Source organism: Athalia rosae, chromosome 1 (assembly GCF_917208135.1).
Source record: "Athalia rosae chromosome 1, iyAthRosa1.1, whole genome shotgun sequence".
Classification (NCBI taxonomy): Eukaryota; Metazoa; Arthropoda; class Insecta; order Hymenoptera; family Athaliidae; genus Athalia; species Athalia rosae.
The window spans coordinates 14,042,966-14,063,683 of record NC_064026.1 but is presented as its reverse complement, the minus strand read 5'-3'; the positions used below and the strand labels follow the sequence as shown (position 1 = coordinate 14,063,683).

General features: G+C 39.6%; 2 protein-coding genes across 3 annotated transcripts in view; one reads left to right on the top strand and one right to left on the bottom strand.

The window, feature by feature from the left end:
- LOC105683199 (tyrosine-protein phosphatase non-receptor type 9) overlaps positions 1-12,216 on the bottom strand; it is a 51,090-nt gene extending 38,874 nt beyond the window's left edge. The window contains exon 1 of the mRNA XM_020850810.2: positions 12,068-12,216. Coding sequence (XP_020706469.1) covers positions 12,068-12,100 — 33 coding nt within the window. The 5' untranslated portion in view covers positions 12,101-12,216. The remainder of the gene's footprint in view (positions 1-12,067) is intronic.
- A 126-nt stretch (positions 12,217-12,342) lies between these two features.
- Positions 12,343-17,918, top strand: LOC105683205 (conserved oligomeric Golgi complex subunit 1). Of its 2 annotated transcripts, XR_001102848.3 has the most exons (9): positions 12,343-12,716; positions 12,871-13,038; positions 13,119-13,407; positions 13,483-13,684; positions 13,762-15,076; positions 15,605-15,884; positions 16,361-16,576; positions 17,099-17,199; positions 17,648-17,918. XR_001102848.3 is itself a non-coding variant. In XM_012395650.3 (8 exons), exons 1-8 carry the CDS (start codon positions 12,580-12,582, stop codon positions 17,762-17,764), a joined length of 2,724 nt encoding a protein of 907 aa, XP_012251073.2. In that variant the 5' UTR covers positions 12,343-12,579; the 3' UTR covers positions 17,765-17,918. The 2 variants fall into 2 exon arrangements, 1 of the variants encoding a protein (XP_012251073.2); XM_012395650.3 differs by lacking the exon at positions 17,099-17,199.
- The last annotated feature ends 2,800 nt before the right edge of the window (positions 17,919-20,718 follow it).

The following is a 20,718-nucleotide window of genomic DNA, read 5'->3' as shown; positions in this document are numbered from 1 at the left end:
ACTCGAATTTGACGGCGCCACTATGAAAGCGTCAGTGCAGCCGAATAGACGTTTGAATAATTTGCACCGAGGTATCGCAGATGTAGGAAATAGTTTACCTAAAACTCCGTGACACATAATTGGGTGTTCGCACTCGTTCCGTGACAACGGTATTCGACCCCACATATACATTTCCATGGTTATACGCACATACTGTTTTAATTATACAATATCATTATTTAATGTACGACGATCTGACGAAAAGTTCATGTAACTATTTGAGCGCAAACCAGCGCCACAAATATATTACGTGTGTAGGGTGTACATGGGATGTATACGCACGCACAAAACCATCGTTAGATAAAACAGGATCATCGCCCGCCGCGAAATTTTTAATTTAATCCTGCAAGCGTGACATCGACGTACGCACGTACATAAGCGAACCTGTCCGATTTGCGACTAATTCTTCCGATACTCGGATGTCGGTGATATCGGCGAATCGATTGACGGCGCAGTTTAACGTTCGCTGGTCGACGGGTGCAATCAACGCGAATTGAATCATCGGTTATACCGCCTATAACGAACGGTCGAAAGTCTCGCGACCATTGAAAAGAAATATATAATAAGAACATTACATTACGGTACACATACGTGTGTACACGTTAATGCGAGAGCTGTGGTAGTCGGTTGGTTCGTGGCTCGCTGCCGCGTGCCTAGGATATTGGCACCGCTTCCGGCCTACCCCTGTCCCCTTCTTGTCCCTTCCCCCGAACCCGCAACTTCCGGTTTCCCCTTCCCTGTGGGGGAACTCGCTAACAGCGAGGACGCGACAGACATTCGAAGGGAAATGCATCGCGCAGCCTGACAGTAGACAACCGTAGAGACAACGGGGGCTGCCCCTCCCGGCAGTCGATGATAGCCGACGACGTTTCTCTGTCGTAAACGATCCCCCGTCATCGCTATATGATACGCCTGTATTTCTGATACTCGCTTAACGTGTTATATCGTGGGACGTTTACACGTTTCTCCGTACATACGGGTTTTATGTGTAGATCCGACGACAAATCCAGAACGGTGATAAATTCCGGGAGCACGTAGGGGTGCTGCGAGCGCCGTAAGGGCTCCAACGGAGCTACCTAAGACTCTAGGGTTTTCGGGTCTCGGAGTTTTTCTTGGAGGGAGAGGCACTAATATCGATTGCAGTCCAGTCCATATAACAAGAGATCGGTCGCTACCCGTGAGGCGAATTCCTGCAGCGACGGGTTATGTTCCGGAATTCAATCCTATTTCAGTTGTCTCTCAAACGACACTTCCATACTCATACATGAATGTTATTATATGTACCTATACACATGAGTTGAGAGGTGCATTATCGTATATAAAATCTGCCTACTTGCAGTGATTCTCGTCTGCATTTTTGTATTCCTTTCTCTGATTATTTTTCATAAAACGAAAGACTTCACTTGTTCTCTGTGTGACCGAAATTTTCCTCATAAAACCATGAATTCCGAATGAAAGGAAAAAAACAACGAACAAAACCGGACTCGAATTACCGCAGCAGAATCTTTGCACGCGAGTATATTCCAAATAAATGTGTAAAAGTCCATTTTCCGCAATCAGATATTGTAATGTATGGCTAATGTGGTCTATTTTCGATAGATTATACCACGACGTTCGTCGAGCGTGTTCAGGTTATATGTACGTACACGCGCGTATCAATCGGTCGAATAAATTTTTGGTTCGTGTTTAATCCAGACGGGCGTCCGGCTGGGTTGAATACTGGACGATCCAGCTGACCGGAAAATCTATTAGCGGCCCCCGCATGTCTCAGATGACCTTTGCTGTTAAGTAGAACTACAACCGCAGCTAATCCGATGGACCTAAACTCTGAAGTACAACTCGAAACCCTCGGTTCAAAATGCGAGATGAAACAATTTGCCAAGTGTAGCGGGTGTTGCAGACTCGCTTCCATATTTTTCTTTATTTATTTCGTACTTTGATCATCGATCGGACGCTTCGTTTTCGATAAACATGAAACGCCAATCGTGGAAACGTATAGCACCTTCACACGCGACACGTTTTCTCAAAATTGATGAGTTTTTTTTTTTTTTTTTTAAATTTATTTCGTAGGAATTGATTGGAAGTACGTACATCGAATTCGTCGGAACAGATAAATGTCGAGGGCGGTGAATACATACATATATGATTATTGTAGGGGGCGAAAAAATTGGTTCATCTGTGATACATCTTTTCGTATTAGTTACACGAATAAGCGTGGTGTGTTTTTCGAGAAATGTTTTAACGTGCAGGTCGAGTGTAGGTTAACCAACTTATATTTCTGTTCAATGAAATAGCGGCAAAATGTTGAAGAGCGCCCGAGTACGAAAATAGAACAGTTGTAGTCGGACAAACAATAAATTTATTTTCAAACGTCGACAGTCATATCCGTTGTTTATCCCATGGTGGATATGACGAACGCGTCAATGTAACGGGAGAGACACCGTTGTGCTCGACGTTCGGTCCTGACCGCTCGTCCCAGAAATCTCGTTCAACAATACGAACCCACAACAACGAATAATTGACACTAATGATAAACCAGTTCCCGCCGTCTACGTCAATAACGTACGTTGTAAAATACACGTCAGACCCCCACCGTGCGGTCCTTAGCAAAATTCACCGAATCTTTGAGAAAATATTTAATTTTCCACGATTGGCGCCAATCGTACGCACAATGTTCCGCGTAAGAATTTGACAAAGTTTGGATCGAAGAAAATTTTGAATTGCGATGTGAATCGATTTTTCGGTATTGGAATGAAAAAGAGCGTAATTCGGTTTTCCGTAACGTGCAAACGGATCTTTTCCAAACAACCCCGAAACGGAGGTGCAGTCGAAGGAAAAGATATTAGTGCATAGGAAGATGCAGAACAGAGCGAAACCACGTGGCATCCGAATTTGATTGCGAGTATAACTGCGAAGTGTGCAGCACATGTGCATTGACCGGTGTATCGTGCAACGACTAGCCGGAAGTTCAGTGGAAAGTATAAAATTGTCATTGCGGTGGTTGGATGAGTCGATCCGTCTAATCGGTCATCGTTGATTGTAGGTACAATACCCGATTTTAAAAACGTATATATCTGCAGCACGCGAAGGGGTAACGTTCCACTCAACGAGCGAACAAGAATGAAAGTATGACATCGCCATTGTTTTTAAGTAGGTCATATACCGCAGAGTACACATAAGCTGCACCACCGCATGGCGTATACGTTCGTTAACTCCTCCGTTTTACAACGGCCGTAGTTACCATTTAACGTACCTCCTAATATACCTTCGGAAATTATGCTATTCCCAGCGGATTTTGTGGCGAACTTTTCGGTGAAAATTTTTTTATACCCTGAAGAAGCAATTTTTCGCTCCATCGGGGATGTGAAAAATGAAAATTTGATGGACTGGTGTTGTAGCAAAGGCCGCAGGGTTTTAATCATCCGGATAACAAATAGATCTCGTATAACTACCACTATTATCTTCTTCAGATGAAACACAGAGCGTCCAAAATAGAGAAATCTTTCAGAGAATTTTTTAGTTTCGAAGGTTGCAGTGTAAGAAGATGTCGATTTAAGCTCGATTGCGAATCGCATTCTATTTCTATAAGTCGTCAAACCTGTGGATCTCTTGCGCTAATTTTAAATAGCAGGGGATCGATGTCGAACATATTGAAGGAGAAGCTTATTAGCTACCTGTATTCGCAAAGGGATGATTAAATTCAAAATTTGAATTAAACCACTCTATTTTCGATTCTTCAATTTTCTCAATCTTTCGATACATGACACGAATCGAAATTATTAGAAAATAAAATTTATAGATAACGAATAAACGTCGAACAATAAAACGACCCCGAGCACGCTGATGCGATGCGTCAAACCAAATTTGATTTCCTCAACAGACTGATAAGGAATCAGGGTCCAAGAGAAACGAGTAAAGGTAACGATGCCGATGTATTTTATTTATCTGTACTCCTACGAGATATTTTTGACTGATTTTTCCCTAAATTTATCTGAGCACGCATAACGGTATAGGCCGACGCGATCATGAGAATGCTGCATGGATGGAGATGAGGAATTCATTTCGAAGCTAACTTTGGAGAATTTGAAACGGGTTATACGTTGTGTCAAGATATAACAATGATGTTTGATTTTAATGCTAAGATAGAGTCTACTCTTATTACATTATTATACGTAGTAGAGCTTTGGGAGTTGATTTGACGTAGAAGGCGTCGTCAGCCTCTTCATATTTACCCATAATATGTCGTATCTGTTTTTACGTGGGCGTTCAACATCCACCCACTACCGTTACAACGTACAGTCAACACGACTGCAGCAGCAAAAGCATAAGCAAAATCAAGAGCAGCAAACCGACCTGCGGGACGCTCGTTTCAAACGTGAACAAACGCGATACAATGGGTTGCAGGGTTTCACGTATAGAAACACATGCATCATCGTATATATAGCACCTGAGCTTTTGAAAATTGGTACGATTTTTTCATTCAACCATATAAAAAGACTCGATTTGGCTCGTCGTTATTCCTGCGGTTGATGTCTATCATACAGCACATCGAGCATGTACGGTACGTGTCAGACTATGGGTGACTATCGGACGTTGATTATTGGAGCATCGGACGACCGGTGAAGCGTTTAAAAAAGTTGAATCATTTCACAATTGATTTTAAATCATAGAGCCAGTACAAAGCGAAAAGTAATTGCCGGGTGAACCGTGTACCATCGACTCAACGAGGACGGTTCTATAACTCTTTTTCTATTTCTTCCATCTTGAAATTAGATTTTGAGTAGAAAACAAATCAAGGACCACCGTAGAATTTTGACAAAATTGCCGCCGCGCAGGGTCAAGAATCCGGTTCGATTCACCCGATTAAATTAAACGTTGAGACGAACATGATTCTGGATCTAAATCTATTTCGCATGATTTTACGTATCATCTGCACTTTCTATTGCGTTTCAGTTATCCGTCCATCGGTTGAAATTTACGTGTAATAGTAGAGATGACGTTTGCGTCCCATATATGCGAATTACATGAATCATCCCATCTATAATCGTACCATTGATCACACGTTTTACGATGCGAATCATTTCCGCGAGTATATGTCTACCTGACACTAATTGTAAGATTACCTCGAGCCAAGATTCAACAAGCGTGTTGGCGTACGATCGTCGCACGTCAAACACACGTATGCGGAAATATGCATGCGATACTACAACATAATCGAGCCGTTCAAGTTAGTTATTGTAACACATAACTACAAGTGACTTGTACAATTCTTTACGCACTGGCAGAGCGGTTTGATGTTTCGATGATACGTTCACTGAGGATTCATGCCATCATTCGATAGTGTAAAATATCGTTGTTAACATATATTGGCGCGCCACCTATTTGCATAGGTGCAGAATACTTCTATTATTTCTGATAACAATCGACTCAGCTCTTATTAATATAAATATAATCGAATTGGAATAATACGCGGGGTATTCAATTGAATGAACGGCGGGATACCCATCTGTTTTAATTTAATCATTAGTCAAATGAAATGCATTGGAATTTTTCACACATACCAGTAGCATGTGTTTAACCGGATTTTAAAGTTTTTTCGAATCATGATTTATAAATTTTGTCAACTCTTCATCGGGCCTGAATGTTTTTGAAGTATTTACGAGCATAACTGTCTATATGCATATACTATAAGTTCGAAGAAAGTTTTTTTTTCTTTTTTCTTCTTCGTCTGCATACGAACTATTTATATTCGTCATTAGTTAGGTAATTACCGTAACGGTCATTTACTCAGAACTCAGAAATCACAATGCGCTGCGACTATACGTATACATGGACATAGTTATGTTGCTTATTGTTAGATACTTGGATAGAAACTGTTGTACGCTTGTCCCATCCAACTTTTGTTCAACTATAAAAGTTGAAAAGCTTGCAAGAACTTTGAAATCGATCTAAGGTATAATTAGAAAATTACGCTTTGAGAGCGAAGAGGATCAACCACCGCACCATCGCGGATGATTAAATCGGCAGCGCATACGAAAAAAGGATATCACAAAATTATTTCAAAAAACTTTGAAAAAATACGCCCTTTAAGAGAAGTAAAAAAATCGAATTACGGCTCTCAGGAAGTTCTGGCATTAGTCACGCGATACGTAGGAAAACGTTGTCAACGCTGATGTATGAAAATTCGTATCGACTAGATATCAGAAGCCATGAGCGCTATACCAAAAAAATGCAGCAGCGATTGAAACGCACGAAGTTATGATCGAATGAGGAACGCATGCACAAAAATTTATGATGGTATAAATTGATCGATGAACGGAAGGTAAACGAAAAAAATCTCGGCGACCAAACCACAATAAAAATCCGCGCAGTATATCTACATGTATAAGTCTATCATGAGCGAACAGGAGACGCTTCGGTCTGAAGGGGATCAGTGTCAGGGTGTGCAAAGATCAATATGTCTCAATTGACGGGCACTTGTTGTCCTCGTTAATATGAAATGGAGAATTGTACATGCGTTGATTTTTACTCTGCTTATATACACCGTGTTCAAAAAAACTATATATATATTTCCGAATATATATAGGAATCTGTATGTGTATTACGTATAATTTGGATCTTTTGAATTCAGATTATTGCAATTGGGGTTTAGTGAGACGGAACCGTATCGAGAAAATTTCATATATTAATTATTTCTTCACAGCACAAAATACATGTATAATATAATCACTCATTTCGATCACATGCATGTATGGATATATGAGGTTTAGCCGAGGGTTTAGCCAAGGGAATCGAATTATGAGTACATATAGTTAATACGTAAATTTTCTACATCATACCACCTGCGGGTATAGGAATGTCAACGGAATAATTTTTGACTAATTTTGTCAACGTAATTTTTTTTTCCAACTGCACCACGACAACGCCCACCTAAATTCTCCACCCTCGAAGTGAGAATTGCGACTCTACACGCAACTACGGACACGTGTGATATGTGTATATAGGTATACATTTTTTTTCTGTCACGTACATACAGAGAGACATGGAAGTGAGTCATTCTTTTTCCAAAAACTGGTTATATGTAAAGCACATCACACGCCATGTACTAATTCCGAAGTCAATGATTAGGCCACTCATCCGAGGGAATGTAGGTGAAGGTTTTGAAATTCCTTACGACGCCGGTATGACGGCAACAGCTTTTTTCGGAAACGCGGATATACTGCAGCTCGTTCGTCCCAATACAGTGAGAATTTTGTTCCTTTCAAAAATTTTTTCAAGTTGTAAAAAAATAATCGTACCTGCCGTTGATGACACAACTATATCGTGCGCATGTAACCTATATATTGTAAATTAAATTCTAGCGCAAGGTGTGGGGTATATCTACTGTATTCATGATTACGAAGTCATAAAATAAATGATTAACGACTCGAGATCAGTAACTGTACGATGATACGCCGGGAGCGTTGATTGCGACCAACGACGAGTATACGTACGCACGTCTGTATTCATTTCCTGTATACAGCAGACAATGTCCGGTTTATTCTTCGTAATCAGACTTCATTAAGTAATAGACAGTACGGTGAGAATCGCTTGAATCGCGATCCCATAGTACGGCGTTAATTCATTTCTCCGAAACGGGTGTATACGAGTTGCACAGCTATCTTGTATAATGTATCATAATAGTGCAGAGGTAACATCAACGCGGGGGAACTTTTAATGATATTTCCGTTACTTATAACTTTTGGCGAAAGTAGAGTTGTTTCACTCATGTACTGCCGCACATAATACGCACGTGCGAAAGTTCTAGTTAACTCCACAAATGGTACCGTAACCACGGAATATGCATACTGTACGTACGTACGAGTGTAATATGCATAATAACACAAGTGTTCAATAACATAATAGAAGAATATTTTTCATTTCTTTCGAGAAAATTACCATCGTACGTTTTCAATTAAATTACACATGTTACTTCGTTCGTTTCTCTGTTTTTTTAATCAGTCAAAGAGATGAATGATCAGATTTCTGTCGAACGAATCCCTTCGTTAAGTGACAATAGGATGTGTACCTACTGTTCGTACGAAGTTGTTGCAGTGGTATGACCATATACGTTTTGAAACTTGCGCTCAATCGTATTATGCGCCAGCTCTGAATATAGCTGTATTATAGGTATGGTGATATTTCAGTTCAAGATTCGCTTTTATTGAAAGGATGTTTGCACTTTCGGCATACCATCTTGATAATGACAAATTATTTGATAAATGTATATAATGCGAATAGGGTATTACGAAATGAGTACAATGCCCCCATCTCGTTCATTCAGGCCTGTAGATATACATCGATATAAATTATATGGGCTATAGACGAGTCGTTAACTTTATACCCCATCCACCGGATTGAGCAGCCATGTCGGCGGTTGTCTACACTTGAAATTTAATGTATTAGGTCTTTCAGAGATATGAAGTGCTAAAAATATTAGATCAAGATCGCATTGTTAATGAGGCAGAAAAAAAAAGGCGGGCACATATATGATCTGATGCTTGGTAAATTCGAAATTTATCGATTCGTTGTCGATAGGTATGTACGAGCGTATGTAATTCCGCATGATCTGATCTCACATGTGTGCAACAGCGTGGCGTATACAACGTACCGTTACCCCTATAGAGTAACTAGCGGACGAAAACATATTTATAATTTTTTCAAATGAAATGTGATGGAGTAAAATTTATGGGATCGTCGGACGCGAAGGTGTGATTAAACTCGTTGCGTAGCTGAATCGAAGCAGGACGGATTTGAATTTGATTGACAACGAAACTAATATGCAGAACCCTGTACAAACCGTTACAGCCTACTCGACTTCGGCGTAAATAATCGCTTTATCTGTTTCTCTTATAACGCATCTAACGTCAGGCAGTAGATTATATTATAATACCTCTGCACGGACGACGCAACTCCAAGTCGAACTTGTTATACTTTCTACGAAGATGCACACGTGATACGCACCCACGTGCGCATATAGTATAATAAGACGAAGCTGCAGCGCGACGACCCCGTCAAAACTCGAGTCTCAGCAGAGTCGAAGCTGATAGGTTTTATAATGAAATTTTTTAAACTAAACTATCGTTGAGACTTCATTCCCGCATAAAGACTCATTTTTTCACTGCACTTTTGAACTCTGAAAATAGTTCAATATTTCTATGCCATTATCTCTTGGGTTCATCCATAGAATTCTCTTCTCTCTTTAAATTCTTTACTTGGCCGTGAAAGGCCCGGTAGCTCTGAAATACGTGACGATAAAAAGGATAAACTCTTTGATAAAAGCTACCTTCAGCTCTCGCTTCAGCTATAGGCACACGGGCAGACTTTGACGCCATCGGAGCGTTTTTGAGACGATTATACCGTAAGTTTTTATGGTCTTCATATCACATAGGAGAATCAGTGAGTTGGAGTTGAAACATTTTGGCCATTTAAATAGTATCGGATTATTCTTCTCCACTTTCGGTCTAGGTATGCATACGTAGACATTCCACATACATATCATACCATCATACCAAGGTTCATTTGTTAATGCATTGTTATTCTACTAAAAATTCGGTGTTGTTACAAACAAACAATTTTCACAGTTCGTTGACAAATCTTGACGAAAAATTTCGAAGGCCGGTGACCAAAATTTGAATCATCAAAATGCGATCACAATTTCGATACGACTGGATAAAATCATTTCGGAAATCACGTATCTGGCAATGTCACATGTCGATTCCAGGCATCGAAATTCTACTCTCGTGAAATGAACTCTCACAAAGAGGAGGACGGTTCGATGCTATTTAAAAGGCTAAAAATGCTTTTACTCCGACTCACCGATTCTTCTATGAGGACCTTCCACAAGAACTCGCGTATTCGTCTAGTCTTTCCTTAGAAACTTTTCATAACTCTCAAGGTTATTTGAACTGCTATTATTACAACGATTGAAAAGTAATTGTGCGGCCAAACAATAACTCTTTCCATATAGACTACTCGAACCAGCTATATTCATATACCAATACCTACATCTTCATACACAAATGATTGTGAATTGAATAATATAGTTTTATACCTGACTATTCGGCATTTATCGCGCTAATGTCTCTAGTCATTGAAAATGATGACTTGATTTTTATTATTCCGCAGGTCTTCGGAGGGAGTATATTAGACGTACTACAAATAAGAAGTCCGTTTGTCGAACAGGTCAATGCGACTGTAAGAATGAATTCGTACCGAATGAACACGATTTTGATAGCTGTATATTATGATTATTATAGAATTATACATGTGTGGTCAGCGGATGTTCCTCAGAAAACCATACCGTGGCACCGATCACGCACATGGCACTGTTCATGGATCCTGTGTCTTACGCGGAATAACAATTAGTCATAACTCGTGTATTAATTCCATTCTCCCATGGTACTTCGGCATGAGTTTGAGAATTGGACAACTAAGGCGATCGGTTACTGGTAAATAGTCCCCGGTGTATAGCACGGTAATTGTTATCGTAACTATCGAAACTTGATCCCGAAATTGCACGCGATTAAGAAGAAAAAATTTCATCGAACGCGCTGGGTGCATTGGTGTTTTTATTTTACTCACAGTCAGTCTTTGAATTGACGATTGCAGAAAGCATGATGATACTCGGATTGGGTTCCCCATTGAATCACAATATACTAATGTATAAAGTTGATTTACGATGAAATGATTCTCTAGAGGGTTTTCTAGTAAATTCATTGTAATACCCATTACTTCCAGCGGTAGTGTTATTACGGCATAAGCGGAGCGTATCTCGTTGGTGGGCTCGCGCAGATATTGTATCTTCATAGTTGTGTACAGCACGCTGGCATGGAGCCTCACGTACGTGCTTACAATCCTCTGTGTAATCGTACGCGGATGTGAGTAATAAGTCAACCGTAAGCGTAGAAAGTAGTTAACACGAGTGAGTAAATTTTATCTTCGTGGAAAAATAAAAGTTGATCATCATCTATACGCTGACGAAATTCAACTTTTCATTTTCAGACACTGGAAATTCGCTAACGAATAGGCAATTGGTTGCGCTTACAAATAAGATGTTTCGATGGTAGACAAAAAAAACGCAATAAACAAAGTAATACTATAGCGCGATGATTCGCTGAACGGATAAGTGTCGAGTTATCATATCGTACATCTCGGATTCACTGATATATTTTTCTAGCTTTCTCATTCCAGATATAAGGAGATAACGCGAAGGGATATGAACAAAATTTTCCTAATTTTCGGCGGTCTCTATAAACCTCGAATATTTGTTGGCATCCAGAATCCCGAGAATCGGAATTTCCGTGCTATATCAATGATCTCTGACAGATAGCGAATCAAAAAAATTCACCATATTTCAGACATGATAAAAATGTCCCGAAGTAGGTACAAGTACTTACATGGAATAATTCTTCAATCCATGGTGAAAGTACATAGCACAGGCTCGTAATGAAAAAAATTAATATTTCCAGAATCACCAACTATGCTATACATTGTCAAATGGCACTAATGTTATCGCAAACGTGTATATTATATGAGTAAACGTCAAAACCGGGTGAATCTGAAGAATATTTGTATGCTGAAGATTTTCAGATTGTGATTTACAAAATTGTGTGTGTACATACATTCGATAGTGAGCGGGGCAAACATAAACAGAGAATAAATACTTGGATAACACACGTTGTTTGTTAGCTCAGATTTTGTATGTACCATTCAACAATCGCGCCAAGATCTTTGACGCCCGGATACTGCATACGTGCGATAAACAAATTGAAATTATTGCGCCTGCTGTCAACCAAACTTGGCAGTCCGCGAGCATGGATACGTAGGATGTTTACATTCAGTAAGTTGATAACAAAATAAGTAGTGACACTGGTAAGGTAAAAAAGTCAAAACACAGCAAGCAAACACAAGAAATTTTTCCCGTATTACTCGAGCATCGTTTGAAAATGAATAGACACAAGATAAATAACAATTTTCTATTACTTACTTGTTCTTGCTCGACGGTCAACGCGGCCGCCATGTTGGCTTGACACTGAACCCACTGGACACACAAGACACAACTGTACGGATGGCGAGTAGCTCCCACTATAGAACAGTCCTCGCACTATCACGCGTCGACGATTCCGTAACCATCGAGCTTCTAACCACCCAGACACGCGACTCGAAATGTTAATACGTTGACTAGGTTTAGAACCATCGTTTTACATTTCCACTTAATTTTCATAGGCAAATCGACACGATAAGTTCCAAAAGCACCAATGACTCGTATCGTCAGACAAGTCATCATCGTGAAAAATATGTAACGTTTATGTCTATTCTCTTGTGTTAGTAATTTAAATTTCAAACATCGTCACTAGTGCTGCCATTGACAGATGGTGAGAAACTGGTGTGAAACTGAAATTTAAAGGGAGTGAACGGTCTCGAGAATCAGCTGTCTTCCGACCATAAGATCAGCTGTGATGGTGTTGATGTGTCAAAAGTCCGAAATCGTACACCAAAATGCCAGTGCTTAATCTTCTAGAACTGGATATTAAAGAAGTATTTGAAAAGCATACGATTAAGGAAATCGAACAGATTCAGAAAAAAATTCAAAATGAAAGTGAACGGAAGAAAGTTGACCTCCGAACACTTGTGGGGTGAGTTGTTTTTAGGTTAAATATGTTTGAGCGCGATATTTATTTTGCGATTTACACCGCTAGTAATCATATCATACTCGGCATGTATTAGAAATTATTCACATGTCAACCTCAAGGTCCCTAAAATTTAATTCTCACCATACTCCCACGACAGGGAACGATATCGGGATTTGATACAAGCTGCGGATACTATTGCCGAAATGAAACAGACCTCTGAATCTGTCATAACGAGAATCTGTAATATGGAAGAAACTTGCCGTACTTTACAGCAAAAATATCTGATTGGATTTAACATGGATCCACCAATAAAAGTGTTAGACAGGTAACGATACATCAATTCGTTAGTATTCATCATATTTGAGTAGAGGTAAAATTTTCACAATGTTTGTCATAATTTTAAAGCAATAAATCTGGTGAGGCTTACGACTCAATAGTGATGCAAATAAAAATTCTAATGGACATCCCGGAACATATATGGTCTGCTATAGACAACGAAGACTTCCTTTTGGCCACACAGCTCTTTCTGTTTGCCCAACACATCAACTATAGCTTAAGAATTGAAATTGGTGATTCTGATCTAGCCAATAAGTATCCCATTACTCTAAAGCAATGGGGTGTTATAAGTCACTTTAGGAATGTTATTTTGACTGGATGTGACAAAGTCTTGCAATCCCTGGAGCTGTCAATTGAGGTGGGTGTTGCACTTTAGAAGTTTTATTGAGCACACTGTTGGATGGAGAAAGTAATTTTACATTATTTGTTACAGTTAGCAGCTAATTGCTTAGCATCTCTGGTGCTATTGGATAATATGACATGTACAGAGTTATTGAAAAAATTAATTTCTCTACAAAGTCAAGCTATTGAGTCTGTAGTGAAAGATGAAAGTCATTTTAGTGTAAGAAATAGAATAAGCCTGAGCATCAAATTGCTTACGCACGTCATCAGTCTATTACATTCCTGTTTTATTGGTGAGAAAATATTGTGCGAATTTCTTCATGCAGTCCTAACTGAAGATTTTCTACACATGTTTGATCTGTGCTTCTAGAGTCTGATGGTAATACGAAAGGTCTTGTACTTCAACGTATTGAGGCTGTTGCTGGGCCAACTGCACCAACGACACTGTCGTTGTTGAAGGTGGACACAGATTTAACTGAAAAATTTTTGTCACCCTTTGCAAAAAGCCATAAGCCTTCCAGCCGTGGTGAAATCGAGCCAGTCTCAGCAGCTGAGCTTGCAACGAACGTTACAAACTGGTTGAGCTGGGTTCAAAGTTTTGTTAAGTGTGAGGTCTCGAAACTGTTAGCTCTAGTTACATCAGTCAAAGGTATTCACAATATCAGGGAAAATGCGTTGGCCCTAGATGTTCCCGAAAATTGGGAAAGCATGTGTAAAAACTTATCTCTCCAAAGGACGATAAATTTGTGGGCAGATTATTTTCAGCCTTTGCTTACTGAACGGGTTAAGGAAATTTTAAGTTGCAAATGGGACGAAGCTTTGTCAAGTTTGAAGACAGATCTTTTTGAGACACTGAATAAGGTAGCGCATGAGAAAAGCGAGTATCCGGAGCACGATCTCCGGTGGTATGTTTGGAAAGATTCACCGTCAGACATACCGCAAAAGTTGAACAAAACCGGCGCCGATAACGAAAGATTGCTGCTCATGAAGACGAGGGGGTTTTCACCAAATTTAGCGAAGCTCTGCGAAAATTTTGACAAAAATTTGCTCTCGCTGTTGGAAGATCTCCAGCTTTATTTATATGAGAATCAAAAATCAACAGCAAAAGATGTATTGGCTATCAAGATATCGACAACTTTCAATAAGTTCATTGATCGCGAAATAATTCAAGAACAACTTCAGATCATCAGTACAAAAAAAATAAATGACTTATCAGAATTCATCAAAGAAAAGTGTCTCGACGAAAATTCTAAATTCGGGAAAAGGGAAGTCAATGCTATTGTCGCAGCGAGATTTTTGCAAGCGCTAACATTACTTTGTCCAAGTTTAAACAAATGTTTCACACTTTCTAAAGTATCAGGCATTGTGATACCGAACACAAAATGGCAGTCGATTTGCGATACTCTGAAGGATGATAGCGTAGCTGCGTGGACTGTGTGGGCTAATCTCTTCAAACGAAACATCCATGAGCACAAAGAGCGTACAATGCCTACTTCCTTAAATGTTCTTAGAATGCAGACGATGATCTGTGACTGGGAGAAAGTTATAATTGAGGAGGAGGGTGAGGAGGGAAAAAGAATGAAGTCTGAAATATTGGTGCCTTATCAGCCTTCCATTTCTGTGCAAAAATTCTTGGCAGCTGTCAGCAAAGACTTGAATGCAGTTATACCTCACACGTTACCAAAGTATGTCAATTCTCCGTTACCGTTTCTTACTTGTTCAATGTTTCGTTTGATCCCGTGACAATGATAGGTAATATTACGTTATTCATCCATATATTCATATAATTGCTATGATTCATGCCAACATTCAGGAAAACTTGCAGTTTTCCTTCCCAGAATTGTGCTTTTCCTCGATTCGACGGTATTGAGTTCTCGTACATCCTCGAACTCTGGTATTAAAAATACCATTTGCCGGTCGCCGAAAAATTTAGTTTTAGAAAACTTGGAATTCGATTCAGCATAGCGTCAAGCTGCGAGCTAATATCTCTGGTATTTGACAGAAATATGTCTACTTCACCTGAATTCCATTTTGGACGTTATTGTGACCCATGTTACAAGATCACTGCAGGGTGCATTTAATGAAAACCTGTCGAATCACGCTCGCCCTTTTCATTTCGTGGAACATTTCTACCTACTTATAAATAAACCTATCCAACGCACGGATTTTTTTTTTTTTTTTTTTTTTTAAATTAATACTTGAATCGATTTCAGAAAAATTCTTCACGAAATCGTAGATGCCGTAGTAATGGAATTGTTTGAATTCTACGCGGAGATGTCAAACTGCGAAGGTTTGAAGCAGAAACAGGCGTTGCAAATTCTGCTAGATACGAAATACACTACTCTGTTGATGGTGCCTAGAGAAAACAAAAAATTTACCGACAAGTCTACGCAGTTATGTGAAAGTATTCAATCGAAAATCGATCCCTTCGATTTAGATGTCTTTTATCCCTTCATACACGCTAATGTGAAGAAGAGTGCCCAGAGAACGCAGGTTCGTGTACCAATGATTCAGTTGAGAACATATGAATTATCACCCTGATAAAATTTTGGGCGAAAGTATGAAGTATCCTTTCCGATTAATGAAGTCCGGGTGCCGTGATTTAATGACGTACATTTATTTTTTATTCTTAAGTCACCCGGCTGTAGTGAGAATTTGTAATTAATCATTATTTTGTTATTCATTACGGGTGAATGAGTTTCAAAGCCAAAGTTTTCTCTAGATAGAAACTTGCCAAAAAAAAAAAAATACATCCTCGTTTCTCCGTGAGTTGGGTAAACCCAACTTTGTAAGGCTTTGGTAAACGTGTCTATATTTGACGATAAGCAAATTTCCTGAAATGAAAATATACCTTTTTAGAAAGTAGATCTTTCGCATCTCACCATACGCGGAAATCCCTCCGCTGTAATTTAGCAGACTCGTCAAATGGATACTGTTTTTAATATTAATCGATTGGTTGTTCATTTCAGTTGATATTCGGGAACCTTGTTCCTCATTCGGAGCAACTCCACTCTGTTCTGGGTGTCCGGACGGCCTCCACAGTTGGCGAGGCTGGAAAAGCTGCAACCGATTTTCCTGGTGTTCTCGCCGTTTGCCCGGGAGCTCCGTGGTTTCCTCCTCTCACGGTCACCGCTCCCTCCAGAACGGTGCCGATAATACCTGTCGCCTTGCAAGATAAGTCAATGGTAAGTACATACAGAGGGAAGATAAATGTCGTTTCTAATTTAAGGGATCATTTTGGTTTGGACGCCCAAAAAGAAGGCTATTTTTGTAAATTATTTCCAAAAGTATTGTTATAGATATAGATATTTTCGAGATAAACGCTTTCAAAGTATTTCTAATTGTAAGTAAAGCTCAAGTGCAAGTGGTGGAATACGTGTCACCAAATGAAATAGAATGACCCGATCGCTATGGAATAGGAGCACTATACTTATAGACATATACGTACATATACTTTCGAAAAATGATGGAAAAAAATCGATTTTTCGAAAATTCCATACCAGAATGATCCCTTCATTTGGCATATCAAGGGACAACTCGAGATCGAGTCGCCATTGCCACGTGTTTTCGCTGAAAAAATATCCATGCATCGCAGTTATACATTCATTTGCGTTCATTCGATTTCTCTATTGCAAGAATCGTATCGCATCGTGTTGCCAAATAAGTTTCAATGGGGCGTAGTTTAACGAATAATTTGGCGTTTATAGAGTCCTGGCTTGCGAGGTGTTGCGTTCATAAATTTGGGTTAAACAGCCGCATGTATGGCGTCCTAGCAAACGGGGGACGTACGGTGTGGCCCGCCGACAAGGTAGACCAAGTCGTGAAATTCAGAATTTAATGCTCGCCCACGGTTGTCTATGGTTACCCAGCTGCAACGCAGCCGAATCCTACCGTATTTCTGTCCTTATATCCAGCTTTAACAACAGAGAACCGCATATAACGATGGTCGTGAACCGCGCGTGTATGCATAATCTGATTAATTAATTATTCGTTGACTACTGTGATTTAATTAACCATCTCATTAACCAACCCAAAGATAAGAATCCCTGATGGTACAGGATATCTCGCAGCTCGATACGATTTGAATTTTAATTCGATGGAAGACGGTGCTCTTTAACTTTGTGTGCTTTATAAGTAATCTGATCTCATCTTTCCTCGTTTTCAACTGTACAATGTACACTGAGGCAAGCTTTGCTTGAAATTAGAGAAAAAATACAAAAATTCATATACATGTATGTCTGTCCTCTCTTCTACAGCGGAAGAAGACACCGACGAAGACACACACGAGAAATGATTCGGCAGGATCCACGATCAAGTCCGGAGCTGCTGCATTCTTCGGAGCCATGGGATCTGACTGGTTTGGCAGTGGTTAATCAAGACCCTTACAGATTGTTATCGAAATTTGCGGAATTGAACCGCTCAGTAATTATCGAGACATCGAAATTTCACTATGTGTTCTTCGATGAAATTGTAAATATATATATGTCATATCACAATAATTGCTAATAAAATTATGTGATGGTTGAATTTCCTTGCATTTCTTTTTTTTCCATACTTTCGCCATTTTTGATTTCATTTCACATGCAGACATTTTTTTCTGATTCGCATGCTAAAGACATCGATCTTCTGATGGCTGGTGAGAACGATCCGTGGAATCTCTTTCGTAAATCCGTATTTCATTTTCGGGGAATCGTTACGTTGTTTCAATTCAGTGGGATGATCAAACATCGAGTATGCACAACGTTCTTACGGTTTTTGTGTACACATCGAATTATGATCCAGCGATAGAATTGTTCGACCACTTAAATAATACCTGTTGCTACGCAAGCATTCTAGGTATGGCTGGCTGGCTAATTCTGAACGTCAACATCTACGGCTGAGGGCTGAGAAAGTAGCGGAAGCTTAATACACTTAAAATTCCTGCGATCGAATAGGCTTAGTGTGAAATATGATGGCGTATGCAAATATTCGAATGTGTAACTTCTTGTACGTATGCAAGTTGTACAGATGGTCATGCATTAAAGTCAATCGGTACAAAAATATCCTAAACCAATCGGACATGATCTTAATCAAAATCGATCAAATCAAATACATTATGTAGAACAGTAAACAGCTTCAGTGAGCAAACGCGAGCTGGTGCATTTCTGAAATATTGAGAACGACTACTGTTTCGTTTCTTTTACTATTCTGACGAAGACAGTGGCTATACTTGCCGCGGCCGTGGTCCAACGACTGACGAGGCTCTTTTGACGAATTTTAATTTAATTATTTAGTGTTGGGCGCCAATCAGTTGAGGGCTAACTGATAACCAATCTAATTTCTTATAATTAGGCCTACACGTTTCTGAAGACTAGAGACATGAGACAACACAAGGTAGATTCAGTTGGTGGACCAAAGAAATAATTTGCAAAATGGATAGAATTTTAATCGACAAATCGTTTTGTTACTCACTTTATTCATTGTGGTGGTGCATTGAAGAAATCTCACCTAATCACACAACACTAAATCTGATAACGTTTTACAATAATATGAGTATGGACAAAACACATAAGGAAATGATATTGCTCCGGGGAGTCAATTCTAGCGCGGGCGTCGTGGTAGAATGGACTTTCCTGTCACATCCTTAAATTCGGACAAAAAAAGTTCGCAGGTGTGCAGGTTTATCTATACATGTGTGGACATGTGTTTCAGCCCGAATTTTATTGGAAGTTCATTTGCACGATGACTCAAAAAGTTTTACCGGCACTTAGGATCAGTTCTTTACTTCCTAGCAAATAATTTTTAGTAACGATTACGTCAGAAATACAGAACTTCGTTCTTTCGAAAGTGTGCAACCTTCTCTGGATAAACCTCAAGTCGCTTCAAATCTCGCATTGCATTCAAGGATCTGCCTCACCAAATCACGACTGATCAACTACGAATCAGGATTATAAGAATGATAGAGGAATTATAAACATGTACTATTGTGCCGACAACGTGTTGTTACACTGTTCCCGATTACACACAGTGTGATGCTTTTGTTACGTACGGTTCATGTAATTATATATACTTATACGTAACAGTTATATCGTACGTGGCGATATCACTATGATGGAGATTATCAGATTTTGTAAGTTAGAAATTATCATAAAAAATCTGCAGTAAGTGCTTTTAGAGTTCGTTGATTTATTCCTCTGGTTCGTCGGTTCAGCTTGAGAGATGCTGGCAAGCGCTTGATGCATTGGGACAGGTAAGCTATACGTGATTGAGCGTTGCACCGTAGGTGATCAAAACTTTGGAGATTCTGAGTTGAATATGGTCGTTCCGCGGGAGCTGGAGATAATCTACTAGCTCGACGTGTTGATTTCGAGAAGTAGAAGACCATTAATAATCCGAACTAACTCGGCCTAGGCGTTATTCGTACCACAAATGTGAAAATCGTTAGTGAGCAGATGTACCAAGTTATTGCGAGGCTTGCTCTCACCTTGTCTAATTATGGGTACTATCGCGACTTTAACCCACGTGGGCTGAATAACTGAGTTGTTTGGATTACATCTTCAACTTCGGAAGTAACGCATAGTTAGCTTTCCTCGCGCAATAGCCGAGAGGGTAATTAATCAACCTTAATCTGCTGTATTCCAGAATATCGCTATTGCTAACCGATCTAACAATAAGAGGGAAAGAGAAAGTTTAATGAAGCTGTCTTTTAAGTTGAATAATATTTCGTTCAACTCCCCTTGATTTCTTCGAAGATGATTAATTATAACTTTCAACAAACCAGGCGCTGTTACAAAGAATTTTTCTCTCGTGTCTAGTACCTTAGACCGTCGGGTCTTCAACCCTCGCAAGGTAAAAAGTCAGACAATATCATCTTTGAAATATTGACATGTGCAGTCCGTGAAAATCATGCAGTTTTAACACCCGCCCTGGTATAATCTATCACGGCAAAAAACCTAAGTGGCTAATTATAAGAAAACGAACTTGGATAAATGAGTATGTGTCTGCAACTACTTATCATGGCGTTGCCATCAAATGATCGCAAGAAAAGCAGATGGCTGGTGGTATACCTATAGGTGATGTGTGGGTGTCGGAACACACATGTTGGAACACCCACACATCACCTATAGGTAGACCACCATCACTCGCCAACACTGTGTTTCGGCAGTTGCCTGTCAATGTTGGCGAGTATAGAGTTAGCTACGTAATGAAAAACTGTCAAGAATCGATTGAGTTATTGCAACGACTAATACTATATCGTATAATCGTTACGGTATGTTCACAGAATCATATTTACACTCGAGTATTTGTCAACTTGGAGCAATTTGTGTCAACGATAAAGCTCAGCGCA